The sequence below is a fragment of the Tachypleus tridentatus genome, chromosome 12 (assembly GCF_004210375.1).
Source record: "Tachypleus tridentatus isolate NWPU-2018 chromosome 12, ASM421037v1, whole genome shotgun sequence".
NCBI classification, from domain to species: Eukaryota; Metazoa; Arthropoda; class Merostomata; order Xiphosura; family Limulidae; genus Tachypleus; species Tachypleus tridentatus.
Window position 1 is genome coordinate 120,983,018 of NC_134836.1, and position 23,245 is coordinate 121,006,262.

General features: G+C 34.3%; 1 protein-coding gene across 3 annotated transcripts in view; it reads left to right on the forward strand.

Annotated features, from left to right (window-relative positions):
- The first annotated feature begins 2,705 nt into the window (after nucleotides 1-2,705).
- LOC143234536 (dual oxidase maturation factor 2-like) overlaps nucleotides 2,706-23,245 on the forward strand; it is a 30,953-nt gene continuing 10,413 nt past the window's right edge. For 2 of the 3 annotated variants that reach the window (XM_076471965.1, XM_076471964.1), the window contains exons 1-6: nucleotides 2,710-3,310; nucleotides 11,230-11,287; nucleotides 13,608-13,742; nucleotides 15,106-15,168; nucleotides 18,397-18,550; nucleotides 20,139-20,350. In XM_076471965.1, the coding sequence (XP_076328080.1) occupies nucleotides 3,143-3,310; nucleotides 11,230-11,287; nucleotides 13,608-13,742; nucleotides 15,106-15,168; nucleotides 18,397-18,550; nucleotides 20,139-20,350 (790 nt within the window). In that variant the 5' untranslated portion in view covers nucleotides 2,710-3,142. Of the gene's footprint in view, nucleotides 3,311-11,229; nucleotides 11,288-13,607; nucleotides 13,743-15,105; nucleotides 15,169-18,396; nucleotides 18,551-20,138; nucleotides 20,351-23,245 lie in introns of all 3 variants that reach the window. The other variant, XM_076471966.1, reaches the window with a different exon arrangement.

Genomic DNA, 23,245 nt, shown 5'->3' on the forward strand with positions numbered 1-23,245 from the left:
GATAGTCCTAGTAGTCCTCGAGTAGCTTTGCGCAAAATTCAAAACAAAGTCAAGCTCTGTAACCCACAAGTAAATTGTTGAATAAATATATATATTTTAAATGTGTGTTATAAAATCCAGGGGAGGTAGTAACTCCACTAATAACTCTAGAGTAAATTTTGGCAGACATTTCAGATTAACTGATAGTAAAAATAGTACATTAACTGTTGGAAATAAAGTTAACTGTTTGCAAATTACGACCACATATGACTGTGTGTCTGTTGAATACTAGCGGAAAAAATAGTTTCATTTGAGCTAAACAAAAATATGAAGTAATTTACTTTTAGTACATTAGCGTCGTTAATCTGGTATGTATTTTATAAAAACAACGTTTTCTCGAGTGTTCTCGTAGCTTTGGAAACTTTCTTCAAAGCTTTGACCTTCGGTTTCGCTTTATATGACGTCAACAACACTGTTTATCAATTGGGCTACATTATATGACGTCACAACAGAAAAGTATCTTTACAAATAATATGAAGTTAGAAACATGTAAGAAGGTGAATCTTATATTTTGATACAATAGTTTCTGTAGATAATTTTGAATCTCATAACTCCATTTATTTTTTGTCTCGTGGATATGAAGTTTTCACGTGTGATAAGTAAAGAAACTGTAAAACATAATACGTAACTTCGTTTCCTAAGTATACTATCGGCTAGAACCATTGACGAGTCTATTTACCTCCTTTTTAATGTAAGTTATGCACGTTAAATATTAATTTACACGATTTAAGTTATCATTGCTTATTTCCACAGTTATGCATGTCTTAAGCATAATGTGACGTTAACTTTCGTTCCATTTCCTTGAGTGAAGTAATGTAAGTTATTCTCTAACTTTGTTATATAGATGTAGAAGATAATGTTATCAAACAAAATCATAATATACATTCAGGTAAGGAAAAATTACATACAAGTTATACAACTCTAAGCTTCTACAGTGAAAATTACATACATCTGTACGTTACTACAATGAAAATCATATATACCTGTAAGTTACTATACTAAAAATTACATTCATCTACAGGTCGTTACAGTGAAGGTTACATACGTCGATAAGTTACTACCATGTAAATTATATATATTTGTAAGTTACTACATTTAAAATTACATACATCTGTGAGTTACTACATTCGTTTTTGTGTATAGACTTAAGTGTATCATGATATACACTGTTCTTATAGCTGAGAATAAATAAGTATTGTATTCAGCTTTATTTAAGGTTTTATGCGTTAAAGTTGAACCTAATTGTAGTAAAATATTGTTAGGCCTAGCACTTGTAATTTGATATTTATTACTATTACTAGGCCTCTCAGATTTGCTGCTTTGCTGGTTTCCGAAAGCAGTACTGTAACATTGTATATATAAATTAAACCAAATGTTTATCACATTTTTATCTTACGATCATGAAAGAAACAAATATTTTAAAAGTAAGTTTAGCAACATGTGACGCAAAAAATTCCAAAAATGTGTTGTTGTTTTTTGTCCTATATTAGCCCGATATTGAAAAACAAATGGTAGATTTAATTATATCTCTCGGTCACACTTTGTGATATTCTATTAAATATTTATAATAACAATATTTAGATTTTCAGAAATATACAAAGTCAATCTCATTGTAAATAAAACTGCTTTATTCTCTAATTAGTGCTCTTATTTGATGTGTGATGGCGCCAACATCACACAGCCAACAAGAAACTGTTAACGAAACATTATGCAGAACTCAAAAAAATTAGGCTAGTTTTTAAATTCTTTATAGACACTTGTTCATTTATTGATTTCAAAAAGCGAAAACGATTAAAAATCTTAGGTTAAAAGTTAATGAATTTTCGTTGTAAATTTTCGTCTTCGTTTATTATTCTCCGACCATTTACATGTAACGCTTCTCAATCATAAAATTCGACGTTAAAAGATTATTGGCTTCTTTCCATATTTCTCGCTAAATAATTAATTACTATAGTTTGCATTTAATACTTATAAATAATTACTCTAACCTAACTCTTTAACGATGTCTTAATTAAGGTAAAACGTTATGCCATAAAGATGTCACATTTCAGCCGTTAATTCAGCCGTTTTCTTTAATAGATGATTCAGCTTACGATATTAAGACAAAATAACTTCTGTTTCAACGTTAAGAAAATCCCAATGATAGAATAGATTACTTGGACAACCCTATATTTTTGTTATTATTGTCTTTTGTGAATATGGTGTTGCCCAAGTAATCTATTCTATCATTGGGGTTTTCTTAGCGATGAAACAGAAGTTTTTTCTGAATATCGTATATATATATATATATAATAAACCTTGTATTTTATTACAAGTATTTTATTGCATCATTCATCGAAACGTTGTGCCCGTCCTAAAACCAAACCTTTACTGTAAAAGCTACAATTTTTTTCCTGTTTAAATTGTGTGTTTTACTCCTGTTTAAATATTTGTTCACTGGACTAAGCATTGAGAATGTATAACTCAAATCTCGCACATCTTTCTTTGCCCAGCCACTTGTGAGAATATATATTTACATAAGTTCGTTTGAATTCAAGTTAAGTGAACATGTCTCAAAACACAAGTAATCTACAACCAATTAAATTGATTTCCTCCTGCTTTCACTCGCTAGTTACCGCTGATTGCTCTACGCATGCGTCAAAGTTGAAAAAAAAAGTCGACATCTGTTTACCTTCAGATATAAATCGAGCTTGGAATGTGAGCTAATTTGCTCTTGTATGGTATAACGTAACATATTTCTTGGCCCTTGGCCTGATTTAATAATGTTACGGCGAAAAGTTGGGCAAAACAGGAATATGGGTCGCTGTATATTTTTTCAGAAGCATGAGACTATTCTGGACGTGTGAAGTTCAAGAGAATGCAAGAAGAGTATATTTGAAGACCTATTCACTTTCACTTTAAGTTTAATTCAAGCACTCGTTTCTCCTAAGCCTTAATAAGATAAGGTTCCCTTAAACTACTGTTGACTTGATAATATTTAAATTTTGTTGTTTCTATCAGAATATAGTGAATTTTTCTCATAACATTAGATTGCAGGGATATCTCTGCATAATTCTGTGTATACTTTCATTGCGCATGAAAATTATTAAACTAGACAGAGAGAATGTTGAAAGGATGGTTCGATGCCTTTCGTAGTAACGGAGGCCCTACGTTGTACACCTGTTCTAACCGGACGCCTGTGGTAGAGGATATACAAAATGTACTCGTTTATGTCAGTTTTTCGGCGATATTTCTTGCCTTCCTCATTGTGTTCCCAGGGGTGCGAAAAGAGGTGAGTCCCACTTTATTTATTTTCATATTTTGGGCATTTAACAATCAGTTTTTGTTACATCTAATTACAATATTCAACAGGATGAAACTAAAATAAAAATGTAATATATTTCAACCAAGTTAAGCCTTTTAGTTTGAGGGTCGGTTTGTTTTGAATTTCGCGCAAAGCGACAATAGTTTGAGGGAATTTCATGAGCTAGAATTTTAAAAGTAAATTATATAACGTTTGATGTCTCAAGATTTAACCTAATTTTTGTCGTAGTGGCATTTAACTTTAATCCATAATACATATGTTCTCCTACAATTTTTCGAACTAAATATTTGTTTAACTTTTTAAAAATTTTCAAGTGAAGTATGGATAGTTGACCTAAGAATTAAAAATAACGTTTTGTTTATTAAATAAGATAAGAAAGATCTGTAACCAATAGGAATGGTTATAATTCAATACGTTGAAAGATCTGTCACCACTAGCAATGGTTATAATTCAATACGTTGAAAGATCTGTTACCAATAGCAATGGTTATAATTCAATACGTTGAAAGATCTGTTACCAATAGCAATGGTTATAATTCAATACGTTGAAAGATCTGTTACCAATAGCAATGGTTATAATTCAATACGTTGTTCTGTCACCAATAGGAATGGTTATAATTCAATACGTTGAAAGATCTGTTACCAATAGGAATGGTTATAATTCAATACGTTGAAAGATCTGTTACCAATAGCAATGGTTATAATTCAATACGTTGAAAGATCTGTTACCAATAGCAATGGTTATAATTCAATACGTTGTTCTGTCACCAATAGGAATGGTTATAATTCAATACGTTGAAAGATTTGTCACCAATAGCAATGGTTATAATTCAATACGTTGAAAGATCTGTTACCAATAGCAATGGTTATAATTCAATACGTTGAAAGATCTGTTACCAATAGGAATGGTTATAATTCAATACGTTGTTCTGTCACCAATAGCAATGGTTATAATTCAATACGTTGAAAGATCTGTAACCAATAGCAATGGTTATAATTCAATACGTTGAAAGATCTGTCACCAATAGCAATGGTTATAATTCAATACGTTGAAAGATCTGTTACCAATAGCAATGGTTATAATTCAATACGTTGAAAGATCTGTTACCAATAGCAATGGTTATAATTCAATACGTTGAAAGATCTGTTACCAATAGGAATGGTTATAATTCAATACGTTGAAAGATCTGTTACCAATAGGAATGGTTATAATTCAATACGTTGTTCTGTCACCAATAGCAATGGTTATGATTCAATACGTTGAAAGATCTGTCACCAATAGCAATGGTTATAATTCAATACGTTGAAAGATCTGTCACCAATAATTCAATACGTTGAAAGATCTGTCACCAATAGCAATGGTTATAATTCAATACGTTGTTCTGTCACCAATAGCAATGGTTATAATTCAATACGTTGAAAGATCTGTTACCAATAGGAATGGTTATAATTCAATACGTTGTTCTGTCACCAATAGGATTCAATACGTTGAAAGATCTGTCACCAATAGCAATGGTTATAATTCAATACGTTGAAAGATCTGTCACCAATAGCAATGGTTATAATTCAATACGTTGAAAGATCTGTCACCAATAGCAATGGTTATAATTCAATACGTTGTTCTGTCACCAATAGCAATGGTTATAATTCAATACGTTGAAAGATCTGTCACCAATAGCAATGGTTATAATTCAATACGTTGAAAGATCTGTCACCAATAGCAATGGTTATAATTCAATACGTTGAAAGATCTGTCACCAATAGCAATGGTTATAATTCAATACGTTGAAAGATCTGTCACCAATAGCAATGGTTATAATTCAATACGTTGAAAGATCTGTCACCAATAGCAATGGTTATAATTCAATACGTTGAAAGATCTGTCACCAATAGCAATGGTTATAATTCAATACGTTGAAAGATCTGTCACCAATAGCAATGGTTATAATTCAATACGTTGAAAGATCTGTCACCAATAGCAATGGTTATAATTCAATACGTTGAAAGATCTGTCACCAATAGCAATGGTTATAATTCAATACGTTGAAAGATCTGTCACCAATAGCAATGGTTATAATTCAATACATTGAAAGATCTGTCACCAATAGCAATGGTTATAATTCAATACGTTGAAAGATCTGTCACCAATAGCAATGGTTATAATTCAATACGTTGTTCTGTCTTGGTAAAATGTGGTTTCGTCGTTATTATTTAAAGTGTTATATGTATTATTATGTTTCATATGTCAGAGTTGTTAATGTTGTATTTTTATTTAATACTTAGTGTTAAAAAGTAGTGCAATTGTAAAAGTCAGGCTATTTGACGTGCTTATAAAATCGGTAAATTTGAGTCAAACATGAGAATGACTTCATTCGTTGAGAGGCCCGACATGGTCAGACGGGTAATCTGAGGGCCGCGGGTTCGAATCCCAGTTGCACCAAACATGCTCGCTCTTTCAGCCGTGGAGGCGTTATTATGTTACGGTCAATCCCACTATTCGTCGATAAAAGGGTAGCCCAACAGTTGGCGTTGGATAGTCATGACTAGCCGCTTTCCTTCTAGTCTTACACTGCTAAATTGAGGACGGCTAGCGCAAGATAGCACTCGTGTAGCTCTGCTCAAAATTCAAAAGCAAATCATTCGTTGAGATACATATTTCAAGTATTCAGGAGTTGTGAGTCGCTTGAGTTTTGCATATAACGTTTTATATTTGAAAAATAACTTAAGAACTGATGCTTATAGTAATACAATTTTACAAAAATCCTGTTAATACGTGTTGGTTCACACGTTTCTAACATTGCACAGTTAGAATAAGATCGGTCGTTGCCGTCACGTAGATTTTTGACCCAGGGTCTGATTACGTCACGCGAAGTGATTTTGCTGTATGCGTCAGTTGTGGTAGTAGCCACTTGGTGATGTGTTTTAACCTGATTTACTTTATTATTGTGTTGTTACAGCCGTAAAAAAAGTAAACTTCCAACTATTTAAGAGATGTTATTATTACACTGTCTACAACTCCATGACGGTATAAAGCAATATTCTATATACCTTTACACAATAAAAATGATGTGTTGTGTGTTAGAATCCATCACTCGGAGTTAACTGACTTGATTACTGTAATTCTTAGTATGATAAGTGGGAACTGTCCGACGGTGTACGTAAAATCTTTGTTTAAAAATCTACCCCTAAGAAGGGAATAAAGAAAACCCCTGAAGCGGGGCACACTTCTACTTTTTAATAGGTAATCCGAGGGTTGCGGTTTCGAAATCCTGTCACATCAAACAGTCTCGCCCTTTCAGCCATGGGGGCGTTATAATGTGACGGTCAAGCCCACTCTTCGTTGGTAAAAGAGTAACTCGTGTGTTGGCGGTGAGTGGTGATGACTAGCTGCCGTCCCTCTAGTCTTACACTGGTAAATTAGGGACGGCTAGTGTAGATAGCCCTCGTGTAGCTTTGCGCGAAATTCAAAAACAAACAAACTTTTAAACAGACTTTCAGTTTAAAAGACACAAAAAATTAAACCATTAAATGAGTCCGTCACTACCTTCCACAAGGCAGGTTATGTAATGAATATCCAGATTAGTTAATTTTATTAAGTACAAGAAAAAATCAAGGGGGGAACATTACGTGACATTGTCCTTTAACGGGACTCTCAGTTATTCATTATAAATATTGTTTACACCTCATATTATATCAGTCAGTATAACATTATTATAAATATTGTTTAAACCTCATCTTATATCAGTCGTTATAACATTATTATAAATATTGTTTGAACATCATCTTATATCAGTCTTTATAACATTATTATAAATATTGTTTAAACATCATATTATATCAGTCGTTATAACATTATTATAAATATTGTTTAAACATCATATTATATCAGTCGTTATAACATTATTATAAATATTGTTTAAACATCTTATATCAGTCGTTATAACATTATTATAAATATTGTTTAAACATCTTATATCAGTCGTTATAACATTATTATAAATATTGTTTAAACATCATATTATATCAGTCGTTATAACATTATTATAAATATTGTTTAAACATCTTATATCAGTCGTTATAACATTATTATAAATATTGTTTAAACATCATCTTATATCAGTCGTTATAACATTATTATAAATATTGTTTAAACATCATCTTATATCAGTCGTTATAACATTATTATAAATATTGTTTGAACATCATCTTATATCAGTCTGTATAACATTATTATAAATATTGTTTGAACATCATATTATATCAGTCTGTACAACATTATTATAAATATTGTTTGAACATCATATTATATCAGTCTGTACAACATTATTATAAATTTTCTTTACAAAAACTAGTAGATAGTGTACCATTATTAATCATTGCGACGTTGTAATACCGTGTAAAACAATCGTCCGGGAAGCCCATTTATGAAATTTCTTTTTAAGACCCCGGATCAGTGTAGCAGTACTACGTTTTCAGGGGCCAGTGAACTGCAGTGGAAATAAGTGAAGACTACTGGTCGAAGTGACTAGTACAACATTTTAATATAGGTGAATGGAGCTACATTTCTCTGGAGCTTTTGGTATTGTTGAAGATTTGATAGTTCTTAAAGTGAGGGTTACTAGCACTCCAGCAAATATAAAACTAACCTGAGCTCACCACCCACCTATATGGACTGAGTATGTGGTGAAAACTGGTCCTCGGCCAGTAGGAGTGAAATTACTCTCTGGTGGATGTGGGAGTGATTGGCGTGACGACATTTTCTAATGTATAACGTAAAATCTTTAATATCGTGAGACTGTGGTTTACATGAAAGACGTTGATAGCTTGTCTTTATCTAATATAAAATATATGCTTACAAAATATTGTACCGGATAGTTGATTTCTGAGAAGCTTTGAAAGAAGAATGACCTAGAGGGCTACTTCCAAGTGTCAGAATTAGTCGCTGAGAGAACGTGGAACTGGTTTAATCCGAATGGCATTGTATCAGCTCTATCTTTGTTAACTTGAAGATGACCTAAGAAGTTCCAAACGTTGTTCTGTACTTTATTTTAATCAAAGTATTAATACTCGTACTAGCCGTCTCGAGAATACATTTTAATATTGCACCAGTTCTTTTAAATCTCTGTAAGTTAATTTATTACAAAATTTCAGTCCTGAGAGTCCTTGGTTGAATGATGACACTATTGGTTGTATGTGAGGATTCAAGTACACGTAGACTCCTTATGAGCGACATGAAAAAGAAAGCTAGGTGGCTTCATGTGACGTAGCTGATGATTGGTGAGAATCAGGATAAGAAAGCTAGGTGGCTTCATGTAACGTAGCTGATGATTGGTGAGAATCAGGATAATATATTTATCTGTCACTTTCTGAACAGTCCACAGAGAATGAAAGGACTAGTACATTAACCTGTTGTGATTGAAAGTAAAATAGTATTTTTATTATTAAGTGCACAGAATTTGTGTTTGCTCTTCTTTTAAAACTGACCTGTAGCCCTAACGTAACCCAATTTTTAGTGTGCTGGACCACCGATCTGCAAGTCCATCTACATACTGTTGCCGTTAAAATTAAAAACGTCGATGTGTTTTAAGGGTTACTTTCAAGTCCCACCGTTTGGTCAACAGTTGGTTGGTTGTAGGCTGTCTTCTTTCAGTTCAAATTTGGGACGGCTAGCGCAGTTAGCTCTTGAGTAGCTTTGCGCAAATATCTGATAGCAAACAAATAAAAACTCAAATAACCCAAACTCTTGTGATTAAGAATCAAACCTTATGCCTGTCGCTCAGTTACAGAAGGTCGGGTAAAATGTAAGAGCTCTAGGTAAAGAACATTAGTAACTTAAAGCTGACCTGTACCAGGTAAAGAACTTACTTAAAGCAGTTAAAGAACATTAGTAACTTAAAGCTGACCTCTACCAGGTAAAGAACATTAGTAACTTAAAGCTGACCTCTACCAGGTAAAGAACATTAACTTAAAGCTGACCTCTACCAGTTACCAGGTAAAGAACATTAGTAACTTAAAGCCTCTACCAGTTAATGAACATTACTTAAAGCTGACTCTACCAGGTAATGAACATTAGTAACTTAAAGCTGACCTCTACCAGTTAAAACATTAGAACATTAGTAACTTAAAGCTGACCTCTAGTAACCAGGTGAAGAACATTAGTAACTTAAAGCTGACCTCTAAAGAACATTACCACTTAAACTTAAAGAACATTAGTAACTTAAAGCTGACCTCTACCAGCTCTTAAGCTCCACCAGGTAAAGAACATTAGTAACTTAAAGCTGACCTCTACCAGGTGAAGAACATTAGTAACTTAAAGCTGACCTCTACCAGGTTAAAGAACATTAGTAACTTAAAGCTGACCTCTACCACTTAAAGAACATTAGTAACTTAAAGCTGACCTCTACCAGTTAAAGAACATTAGTAACTTAAAGCTGACCTCTACCAGTTAAAGAACATTAGTAACTTAAAGCTGACCTCTAGCAGGTAAAGAACATTAGTAACTTAAAGCTGACCTCTACCAGTTAAAGAACATTAGTAACTTAAAGCTGACCTCTACCACTTAAAGAACATTAGTAACTTAAAGCTGAGCTCCACCAGGTAAAGAACATTAGTAACTTAAAGCTGAGCTCCACCAGGTAAAGAACATTAGTAACTTAAAGCTGAGCTCCACCAGGTAAAGAACATTAGTAACTTAAAGCTGAGCTCCACCAGGTAAAGAACATTAGTAACTTAAAGCTGACCTCTACCAGGTAAAGAACATTAGTAACTTAAAGCTGATCTCTACCAGGTAAAGAACATTAATAACTTAAAACTGAGCTACACCAGTTAAAGAACATTAATAACTTAAAGTTGAGCTCCACCAGTTATATCACGTTTTCAAAACGACATTTCGAACTCGACTTCTGATCCTTATGACCTCACTTGTGTTCACAATTCGTCAAATTGATCAAAATGTGTGGTTGCCAAGGCTGGTTTGCTGATTTTAGCAGTGTAAGACTGGAGGGAAGGCAACTAGTCATCATCACCCACCGTCAACTCTTAGGTTACTCTTTACCAACGAATAGTGGGATTGACCGTTACATTATAACGACCCCATTGGCTGAAAGGGCGAGCATGATTAATGTGACGGGGATTTGAACCCGCGACCCTCAGATTACGAGTTGAGTGCCTTTACTACCTGGCCATGCCGGGCCTGCAAAGACTGTATCAGGTTTTTCCCGAACAAAGGATGAGTGTATTTCTATGCCTGGTAGCAGGCTTGTGTGAGATTTTACCTAACAATTCAGATATATCATGAAGATGGTCTTCAAAGTTCTGAAGAAAGGGTGCTCTAACTTATATTGGAATATTCAACGTGTTGTTCGTTTTGATATTCCAGATATTCGTGGATGTAAGATACACCTTTTAGCTGAGGAAGTTTTAGATTGTTTCAGGCACGATTGCCGGTTTGGAGTTACAAACTTACAATGAATAAACGAGCGTATAAACCAGTGGAATTTATTTTTGAGTTTCATGAAAAGCTACACGAGGGCTATTTGCGCTAGCCGTTTTTCATTTAGCACTGTAAGAATAGAGGGAAGACAGCTAATTATCACCACCCACTGCTAACTCTGGGCTACTATTTGTCAATAAATAGTGGAATTAATCGTGACATTATAACGCCTCTCTGATCAATTCAATAAAACTGAATTTACAAAAGTACGAATTGCAATATCACAGGTCATTCATGTTAGTTTGTTAAATATTTTATTTGTTTTAATTTACATTTAATAAATACCTGGTTGTTTTTTGCTAGAATTGTGCTTTAATTAATAAAGTTTGAACTTTAAGTTGAAACTATCGTTTTGTCTGTTTTATAGGTTGTTCTTATTTGTTTTTGTTTTACAGAGACTTTCAACATTTGTGTATGTCACTCTTAGTCTCTTCATTGGAGCAGTCATTCTTGGTGAGTCGATTTGAAAATGTAAAAACTGGTAAAAGTTAGCTTTCCTCGTCTAACAGAGGCTTGTGTAATGTTTATTTCTTAAGATGGCGTCACGTATAAAACACCAGGTTTTAATTAACTTGGCCTATTACTGACTGGAACTGCCCTACCGTATTTACAGCTCATGTTTTAATAGTAAAAAACAAACAGAATACATTTTATTGTTTGTGTTTGTTTTTATAAATAATATAAAAATAGCTTACATAATCATTTAGGTTTGCCTCAATTTTTGTTATCCAACTTGAAAGTAGATAACCTAGTCTTGGTGATCGCGTAACTTTATCCAACAACACCAAAAAGACCTGTCTTATGACCTAAAACATACGTCTTACTAGACACATAAATGCACTTTGGCCTCTAGTTAATAAAACTAAGTTTTAAGGGTGATTATTTTTATAATATTTAATTAAGAGCTAAACATTATGGACATGGTGCTTGTTTTGTATGTAGTTAAGACTTTAAGATTTCATAAATATAGATCCATTATGGGTTATACATATAGAACTTCATTTTTCATATAAATATTGTAGCATACAGTCAAATATTTACATTTTATTAATATTATTTGAAATTAAAGATTTCATTAGTAATGATTGTTGTAAGTGTATACAGTTATATGTTTAATGTTATTTAAATTATGGTTACTCTATCGTATTGTATAGATAATTAAAATGATTGGATTATACGATTAATATTTTAATGTATTATACATAATAATAATAATTATTATTACAATACATGTTTATGTATTTAATGTTTTATAAGTACCGGTGATTATTAGTGTAGATATTTATTTGTTTAATGCTTTAAAAAATGTACAATAACTAACATGTTTATATATACACTTAAAATTTGAGGGAAATAAAGTTTCAAATAAACTTAGATTTCATGCTTTTCCCTAAAAGAAACTCGAATTTTGTTATAACGGAAATACAAAACGTTACATTCATTTATCGGTGTTTTTTGCTTTAGACTAAAATTATCTTTGAAACCTAGCTAAAAATGTAATATGCTATAGCAACATACGACGGCTTCTGAAAACAAGATAAAACCCTAACGGAAACAACTTTAATTATTAGTTCATGGTATTTGTATCATTATTTCTGTTCATCTTATTTACATACATATATAATATGTATTCTTGGTGCTGTGTTGTGCGTTTTGTCTCAGAAAGTTTTCGCGACATCACAATCAAAATATAGTTTTGGAATTTTCCGTTTTGCCCAGTGGTTTCAGGTTTTATCAGATTGTATTTTCACCTTTACTTCCATGTTGCAAAGAGTAAAACTATTCTAGATCGTGACTCTTTTCTTAGGCCTAGTGACGTTTATGGTTTAACCCTACCTAACCACCGAACATTAAGTTTTACCAAGCCACTTGTACGAAACTAATTATCTGTTATCATGACACGTTATTTTGATCCTTTAGTTTCGAAGACAGTATTGTTCGGAACCGCCTGTTTCTTGATTGGTTTCTTTGTCACGTGATTTTGTTTCATATTACATTCGTAGTTATGAAGAACTATGAAATACTGAAACGTTCGCACGGCAAACACGAAAATCAGGTTTAGTAATCTAAAAAGTTACTTTATGATTCGTGAAAACTGTTCCAAACGTCACATATATATGTAAAACGACAATAATATTGGAATAAATACTTTTCTTGCACAAGTTGTCACTATTTAATAAAACAAACAAACTGATTTCCAGAATGGTATTTCGTCCCCGTCAGAAGCTTTAACGTACTTTGGATGATAATAATTCTAATTAACAATGAATATTTTTTAGGCTTACAGTGTATATTAGTTTTCATTGCTTCATAATAGTGAAATTACTTGGTGTGGAGTTTTTTAAATTATAATTTTCCACGTATTCGAACGCTAACAGTGTAATTTCCGTGTCTTATATAGTGAAAACTTGTTACAAATTTATAATCTAAGTATTTATTCCACACTTATTAATAACAAGAAGGTAGGTTTAATGATAATAAAATATCTCGTGTCTTGTTAAGCACCTGAAAATCTATACTGATTGTAAGTTAGTACATTAAAGATTTTAACAGTAACTGTAATAAGGTAAAAAAAAAAAAAATCAAATGTCTTTGTAACAAATTAAAAATAACTGTCTTTAAGCCTTTATTTAGAAAAACTACTTTAGCCGATATAAAGAAAGGCCAACTCGATATTTTAGCCATAATCTCTAATATTTAAGCGCTTGGATACGTCTAGGTAACAAAAAAAAGAAACATCCAGAATCAGCTTTTCTTTCATTTTTTCTTTTAGTCTCTAACTTCGGTTCTGATTGGCACGTGGCACAGTCTTCGATATACACTTCCCACTATGCATTTTCTAGACAGAAGGTTGAAACAGGCGTGGGAGTACACATTGGCTTTACTGGCGTCAATATAACCCTCCGAGGTAACAAGTGCTAATGGAATACTGTAATGAATGTTTTATCCACTCTAATATTGAGCAGTTAACCTGCTATGGTAATAAATTTAAATTAACGTACGAGGCTCTATTTGATATGTTTGTGTTTATGGTACAAGTAATATTGTTGTAAGTTATAGTTTTAAATGTAATATATGCACACACCCCGCTAGTACAGCGGTAAGTCTACGGATTTAGAGCGCTAAAATTAGGGGTTCGATTCCCCTCGGTGGGCTTAGCAGATAGCCCAATGTGGCTTTGCTATGAGAAAACACACACACACACACAATATATATAATGATTTCCCAGTTGCAATGGCTCATAAAAGCCAAAACTCTCTCTGCCCTGTGGGACAGTGAGTGCGATATAAGAATGACAGTCAAGTCCCAGATTAAAGTAGCCTGATAGTTGTCAGTAGATATTGACTTGCTGCTTTTACTCTTAGTGTCTGCAGGGCGTGGCCCAGTGGTTAGTGTGTCGAACCATGGGTTCAAAGGTCCATGGTTCGTGTTTCGTTGTCACAAAATCACAATCCTTACTTTGTAGGCCCATAAGGGTATTAAACGAGTGACGGTGAAATTCTTATTATGTTATATTACTCCCAGAAGTCGGTGATGGGTGCTGTTTATTTTCCATTTTCAGTTAAAAATTAAGAGGATTTGATTTGAATTTCGAGCAAAGCTACTCGAGGGCTATCTGCGCTAGCCATCCCTAATTTAGCAGCGTAAAGCTAAAGGAAGGGCAGCTACTTATCACCACCCACCGCTAACTCTTGGGCTACTCTGTTACCAACGAATAGAGGGATTGACCGTCACATTATAACGCCTCCAAAGCTGAAAGGGCGAGCATGTTTTGTGTGACGGGGATTCGAACCCGCGTCCCTCAAATTACGAGTGTAGCTATCATTTGTGTATCTTTGTTAGAATATCCGACACCCCCTCCTAACTGTATCTTTACGCTCAGCAGCAAACACAATTAAACCCTCTTTTGTATCAATTAAAACGTTAGAGTGGTTAAATGTATATAATCATTTTAAAGTTTTGCGTAAAAACGTATCAAACAAGTCGTGTATTAATAATTTTTATGTAAATAAGCTTCCCTCTGGTGGCTCAGCTTGTATTTGAGTTATTTTAAGACTAAAAATCACTCTTCGATACCCGCAGTGGTACAGTCCTTAGCAGAGCATTATGATTAATAATAAACAAACAACCTAAAATATAAATTCTGTTTCATGAAATTATTCCACCAGTTGTTGTTATTTTCCATCCTTTTTAATGTTTATGTGAGTTGCTTAATGTGATATAATCTCTTTAAAATGGCTCGTAATTATTGATTGCATTTTTTTGATCAGCTGTCCCGAAAAATATATTATTAGAAGACATAAATTACAACGAAAGATTCAACTGGATTGAAGGTAGGTTTTTATTATTGTTTGAAATTATATAATTTATTGTGTCCAGTATTTAGAGGAACTTTTATTGTTGCAAATCGTATAATATATTGTTTCCTTTATTTAGTGGAACTTTTTTATTGTTGCAAATCATATATAATATTGTATCCAGTCTTTACTAGAGCCTTTTATTATTGTTTAAAATCGAAATACTTTATTGTGTTCAGTATACAATAATATTTGTTTTGAATTATCTTCTTGAAACATTGAAAACGATAAACATTAAAATAAAAAGTTAAATTGTGCAAAAACGTTTTGATTAAAACAAAATATTAATTCCTTTTAACGGAAATTAAAAAAATTAATTAGAATTATGAAAACAGTTGTTTCACTTTTCTGTGATTTTACTACTTCTTTCTTTTTAAATTTGGGCCGATCATACCCCTTGTGGCGGCAGATACAACTAACAATCAATCATTCTTTAGATCAACAGCTCAAAGTAGGACCGACTGACTACGCCTGACACATAGTATTCACAAACTAAATATATGATTAGCATTTATTCTTATATTACAATTACTTTTTATATATAATAGATTAATGACCGTTCAACTGTTGGTTATCCTCTTGGTAATTATTTTTTATTATGGAACCGTAACCCAAACGTCCGAAATTCCTTCCTCTAACGACAATCGGGTATTCGATTATACAATTCTGAACACTGGCGATTCCAAAATGACCTCTGAAACCACCGAGTTGGAACGATTATCTTTATCTCATATCGGACAATAATGGTTCGATGTTTGGAATGCTTGACTAAGAAATAGGGTGTAAGAGTATTTCGTGATGTGCCAGTTTTCTGCGAGAACAAAAAACAATCTTCTAAAAATTGTCAGGGGAAGTCTTGATCTTTCAGAGATAATATTCAGGGTACCAGGGCTGATGATAAAAGTTTGGTTCCAAGTGGTTATTACTCAGACAACTGTACTGTATTATTATTATTATTAAATATAGTTTTATTGTTTTTTTTTTTTTGTCCAGTGAAAGTGAATATCGAAACATGGTTGAAAGAAGACTGCTTAAGTAAGACATGGCCTCATTTTACTGTGACAGCTACAATAGTTGTGATTATAAAAACGATTAATTCATTCAGATATTATTGTGATTACGGCGGAAAATATCGTCAAACTCGACTGTAATCAGCTGATGAAACAATACATTATAATCTCGATAAGCTATTAACTTAAGAAAATTGGCTCTTAGCTTGTTTGTTTGTTTCTTTGTTGTATGTCACGCGAAACTAAACGAGAGATATCTGCGCATAGCTGTCCTTAATTTAGTAGTGTAAGACTAGAGGGAAGGCAGCTAGTCATCACTCCCACTGCCAACTTCTGGGCTACTCTTTTTATAACAGTGAATAGTGGGATTGAAAGTAACACTATAACGCCAACACGGCTGAAGGGGGCGAGCATGTTTGTTAAGACAGAGATTTAAACCGTCGACACGTGTTTCTATTATATACAATAAATGAAACCTGTGCACACGTCTTACCATCACATACAATAAATGAAACCTGTACACGTCTCTTGCCATCACATACAATAAATGAAACCTGTCCACACGTCTTGCCATCACATACAATAAATGAAACCTGTCCACACGTTTTGCCATCACATACAATAAATGAAACCTGTGCACACGTCTTGCCATCACATACAATAAATGAAACCTGTGCACACGTTTTGCCATCACATACAATAAATGAAACCTGTACACACGTCTTGCCATCACATACAATAAATGAAACCTGTGCACACGTCTTACCATCACATACAATAAATGAAACCTGTCCACACGTCTTGCCATCACATACAATAAATGAAACCTGTCCACACGTCTTGCCATCACATACAATAAATGAAACCTGTCCACACGTTTTGCCATCACATACAATAAATGAAACCTGTACACGTCTCTTGCCATCACATACAATAAATGAAACCTGTGCACACGTCTTACCATCACATACAATAAATGAAACCTGTGCACACGTCTTGCCATCACATACAATAAATGAAACCTGTCCACACGTCTTGCCATCACATACAATAAATGAAACCTGTGCACACGTCTTGCCATCACATACAATAAATGAAACCTGTGCACACGTCTTACCATCACATACAATAAATGAAACCTGTGCACACGTTTTGCCATCACATACAATAAATGAAACCTGTACACACGTCTTGCCATCACATACAATAAATGAAACCTGTGCACACGTCTTACCATCACATACAATAAATGAAACCTGTGCACACGTCTTACCATCACATAGAATAAATGAAACCTGTGCACACGTGTCACGTCTTACCATCACATAGAATAAATGAAACCTATACACGTCTTACCATCACATAGAATAAGTGAAACCTGTACACGTGTCTTACCATCACATAGAATAAATGAAACCTGTACACGTGTCTTACCATCACATAGAATAAATGAAACCTGTACACGTGTCACGTCTTACCATCACATAGAATAAATGAAACCTGTACACGTGTCTTACCATCACATAGAATAAGTGAAACCTGTACACGTGTCACGTCTTACCATCACATAGAATAAATGAAACCTGTACACGTGTCTTACCATCACATAGAATAAGTGAAACCTGTACACGTGTCTTACCATCACATAGAATAAGTGAAACCTGTACACGTGTCTTACCATCACATAGAATAAGTGAAACCTGTACACGTGTCTTACCATCACATAGAATAAGTGAAACCTGTACACGTGTCTTACCATCACATAGAATAAGTGAAACCTGTACACGTGTCTTACCATCACATAGAATAAGTGAAACCTGTACACGTGTCTTACCATCACATAGAATAAATGAAACCTGTACTAAACTCCATCTAGTTTTACTATTTTACACAAAGTTAACATTTAATGTAAACCATTAACAAACATGAATTCTTGTCTGAAATGTTATAAATTACACGAGGCAAGTTTGTAAACATGATAATAAACCAAAGGTTACTTATTTTGTATGGTACCAGGTAAAATACAATACTTGTCCAGGTTTTCTTCCTCTCTCGCAGTATTAACTCTCAGTACTTTAAAGACAACAAAATATATATATTGTTATTTTCAGCTGGATAACTAAGATCATTTGACTGGTAAGAAAAACTACAAAGCGGAAAGAAAACCCATTTGTTTTTTGTATGTCTATTTTAGCCACAGATTTGAAAGGAGAATACAGAAAAGCCTTGATCAAGGGTCTGCCCTACCCTATTCTAACTATAGCAGAGTACCTGAGTCAAGATCTAGAGGGCTTCTGCTGGGGTCGGAGGTATCGATTAGCTGGGTACTATTCTGGATTTATTCTGTGGTAAGTGGTGACGTTACTAAAATGTTTTAAATCTGTATAGTTAGGGGATAGACGTAACTTTTGTACTTACTAGATTAGGTATTACAATTGTTTTTCCAAATAATGTCAAAAGAAAAATTATACTTATTTCACTATTTTGTACCTATTAAGAAATTAACATCGTATTCTTCTAGTCCCCACAACGTTTAATTTTCGCTCACCGGGGTTTATGGGGGCGCTGTGTCTGTTTTTTTATGAAACTGGAATTGTCTGACCGTTCTACAATAATGCACTTATATTTAACGTACAGTAATGTTTACCATCCACAACAAAAAACAATATTTTTAATGAAAGTTTAGTTTAAAAGTGAACTAACAACTCAGAATGACATCACAGAGTGGGTTCTATTAAGATATTTCTATGTAGGCTTAGTTACCGTGATTTTTCCCTTGCAACACTCGTGAGATTTCCACTAAAGAAATAAATAATTTTGTTTAAGTTTTTTTTAATTTTTTATATATAAATATATTTGAAACTTGCTTTTGGTTATGTACTGTTGCTTGGGGCACATGTAGTTTTTGTCACTGGCCTTTATTTTTAATCCAGAGACGTTGTTAGACAATGGTATACGGGGGCCGATCCCCGATTGTATTTGAAAGCGCCCCGAATCTCCAGTTAGTGTCTTGAAAAATTAGAATACAAAATTATGACCGATATTATACTAAAACGCCGAAAATATCAGCGCTTATGATCTCAATCCACGGATCTATTAACTACCTAGCAATACGACAGATCTCGCATGTTAATTACTGTACAAGAGATGACGATTTGTTTACAATGGCTGGAGTTTCACTTGTTGTAGGCCTCTTTCTTAATATCGGTCCGGCATGGCCAGGTGGTTAGGGCACTCGACTCGTAATCCGAGGGTCGCAGGTTCAAATCCTCGTCACACCAAACATACTCGCCCTTTCAACCGTGGGGGCGTTATAATGTTACGATCAGTCCCACTATTCGTTTGTTAAAGAGTAGCCCAAGAGTTGGCGGTGGGTGGTGATGACTAGCTGCATTTCCTCTAATCTTACACTGCTAAATTATGGACAGCTAGCGCAGATAGTCCTCGTGTAGCTTTGCACGAAATTCAAATATCAAACAAACAAACAATCTTTCTGGTTTGCCCTGGTTTCTTAAATTGACTCGAATTTCTCCGTTCCCGAATTCCATAATACACAAGATATCCTCCTCTTGGAATATCTAAATTTCCGATCTGAACACATCTTTATGAGCTGAGTGTATAGATAGTTTGCTCCAGAAAGAACTGTTCAATGCCCTTCTCAAAAACGATCAAATTTTTAGTGGCAACGCACTGCGTACCTTGATACCGCACAATGTCAAAACGTAGTTCTGATTCATTCTGTCCCACCATGGCTTTATATGAGCTGTGGTTGTCACATGACTTGCTGATTTACATATTAAGAATCGTTTTAATATAACGTACTCAACTCTCTACAACTTCTGCATGTTTTCTGATCTATCAAAAAAAAATTGTTCAATAAAACGGTTCAGACCAACAATGCTAGTTTTTGTTAACATTTCATATTTTTCTCACCAGGGTGGCGTTTTCTTTGTGGCTGTTGATGAACATATTGCTGTGCACCTTACCCAGGTATGGAGCATATTGCATGCAGCTCACTGGCGGCGCCATGCTTTCCACCAATGTTGTGTTTCTTCATCTTATACCAAGGAAACCTCTGTCTATTCCTTTCGAAGGAGGGCATCTTTCGTTTCGTTATGGCTGGTGTTTCTGGCTTGTATTAGTAGCTGGTAGGTCTAATTTCATTTCTTTGTTTGAGTACACGTTTAATGTGCTTCAGTCATATCTTCATGTTATGTCAGATATAAAAACTGTTTAATTATTAAATTATTTATTTTGTGAGGTAATATTTAATGACTGTTTGCTATTTATTATTATAAGTTAAAAGCTGGCGATTATTGAAAGATGTGCTTGTGAGTCATTGCTGTCGAGGCTATGGAGATTTCCAGGATGCCTCAGTGAAAGATATCGAAAAGAACTGTTGTATGATGTGTGTACAGTTTTCAGGAACTGTTGTGTGGTGTGTGTACAGTTTTCAGGAACTGTTGTGTGGTGTGTGTACAGTTTTTCAAGAACTGTTGTGTGGTGTGTGTACAGTTTTCAAGAACTGTTGTGTGGTGTGTGTACAGTTTTTCAAGAACTGTTGTGTGGTGTGTGTACAGTTTTCAGGAACTGTTGTGTGGTGTGTGTACAGTTTTCAGGAACTGTTGTGTGGTGTGTGTACAGTTTTCAAGAACCGTTGTACGGTGTGTGTGTACAGTTTTTCAAGAACCGTTGTACGGTGTGTGTGTACAGTTTTTCAAGAACCGTTGTACGGTGTGTGTGTGTAGTTTTTCAAGAACCGTTGTACGGTGTGTGTGTAGTTTTCAAGAACCGTTGTACGGTGTGTGTGTACAGTTTTTCAAGAACCGTTGTACGGTGTGTGTGTACAGTTTTTCAAGAACCGTTGTACGGTGTGTGTGTACAGTTTTTCAAGAACCGTTGTACGGTGTGTGTGTACAGTTTTTCAAGAACCGTTGTACGGTGTGTGTGTACAGTTTTCAGGAACTGTTGTGTGGTGTGTGTACAGTTTTCAGGAACTGTTGTGTGGTGTGTGTACAGTTTTCAAGAACCGTTGTACGGTGTGTGTGTACAGTTTTTCAAGAACCGTTGTACGGTGTGTGTGTGTAGTTTTCAAGAACCGTTGTACGGTGTGTGTGTACAGTTTTCAAGAACCGTTGTACGGTGTGTGTGTACAGTTTTCAAGAACCGTTGTACGGTGTGTGTGTACAGTTTTCAAGAACTGTTACATAACGCTTCGAGACAGGATTCAGTCATGTTTTTCTGTTTTCCTTACATAAAATTATTTCGTTAAAGTCGTTATTCACCCCAAAATGTCTCAATTCCTCCTTGGGGCAGGAGGACAATTTGTGTCAGTAATCTTATTACACATGAGGTATGTCTGTACATCTGTGTCGTGAATTTTTGTAGCTCTAAACTTAGTTCGGTCATTGAAAATAGGATTATGTGTCATGTTGTAATACTGATGAAAGTCGCTCGCTTCAAACATAACGCTCAGGAATCATTGATATTTGGTCAAGTGTCCGACACTTCTTTTGACTTCTAGGAATATGTACCAGAAATGTGTCGTAAAATGGACTTAAGTCTTTTTGGTTAGGTGAAATCTTCGGACAAACAGCACTGTGACAGTTAGAACATTGATTTATTTGCGTACGTTAAGCCTACTTTAGCCATGCCACTGCTTAAAAACATACATTTATATATCTAACTCAATACTGATTTTTATTTTTCGTTAATGTCGGTCGCTTAGATATATTAACTATCGTTATTCAGTTTAAATATTTTTTTTGTAGTTCAGTTTTTATGTACTACAATGAAGTGGCGCCCTCTAGTAGTGTACATCTTCCAGTCAGTTTCGGTGATTACAACGAGTTACATGAGCAAGCGTAGAGGAAACACATACAACGTTTTCTCTCTATTCCTTTTTTTTTCTCTCTTTGACGAAGGCATCTGTGTTAAAAGTAATGTTTGTTTATTACTAAGCACAAAGTTACACTAATGAGATACTGTTCCCTGCCTCCCGCTGGTATCGAAACCGTAATTTGCTTAACTCGAATTACGTTCGTTGTCCTTGTTCTATTGATTTTATATGTTTGAAAAAATGAGGTTTAACTCTAACTAGACACAAATCATGTTTTCTCTTTATTATTTCATTTATCTCATTTGTAAAACTGAAAGAAAACTGTTTTTTTATCTTATCGATTCATTTAATTAGCACAGCTAGCACGCTTATTAAAACGTGTATACACCAACAGTTGTGGATATATTTATTTTCGTTTATCGCTTCATTCAGTGATAACTCTCTAAGATAATTTGCGTGCCATTTTTAAATTCATTTAAATACTCTCTCCTAGGTTTCAGTTTCATTTTATTCCAACATGTTCACTTTCCGGCTATATTCGTACGTCAGCGCTTTGTTGTTTTTACGATCTGCCTGGCGTCAAATCAATTACAAGCGATGGATAAACGCGTGTTAACACCCCATGTGCAGATCACTGACACGCTGTTCTCTAGAGAGCTGAAAACACCCGTTGGCATTGGATGCGGGTCATTGGCTTGACAACTGCGAAAGTTCAGTAGTGTTTTCCCTATGGAAGAGGAAAGCTCGAAGCGTGACGGTGGCCCAGAAACCTTATTGCTCTAGGAATTAATAGAAACACGAATAGCGAAGAAAATCGCAGTTGTGAGAGGGGGGTACATTTTGAGGGGGTGTGGTCGATAATCTAAATTGTGCCAAAGTGTCGAAATTGGCTCGAACGTTTATTGGTCGCCAGCTCAATGACCACTGATAAAACCTTCAGGGAGAAAGAGAAAGAGCGCGCCTTAAGTTTTACTTAGTGATACGAGAGATGGAACAAGTTTTTCATAAGTATTTTTATTTTTGAAACAGTGAACCTCTGTTAAGAAATTGGTTAAGGCTGAAAGTAGGCACTGCACAATGCTCATTATAAATTCATAATGACACCTCAAAGTAAACGGACACTTAGTAACAAACATGTTACATATAAGAGTTTTAAGCAGACACAGAGTGGATAGAGCTATTAGTTCAACTTTATTTCATGTAA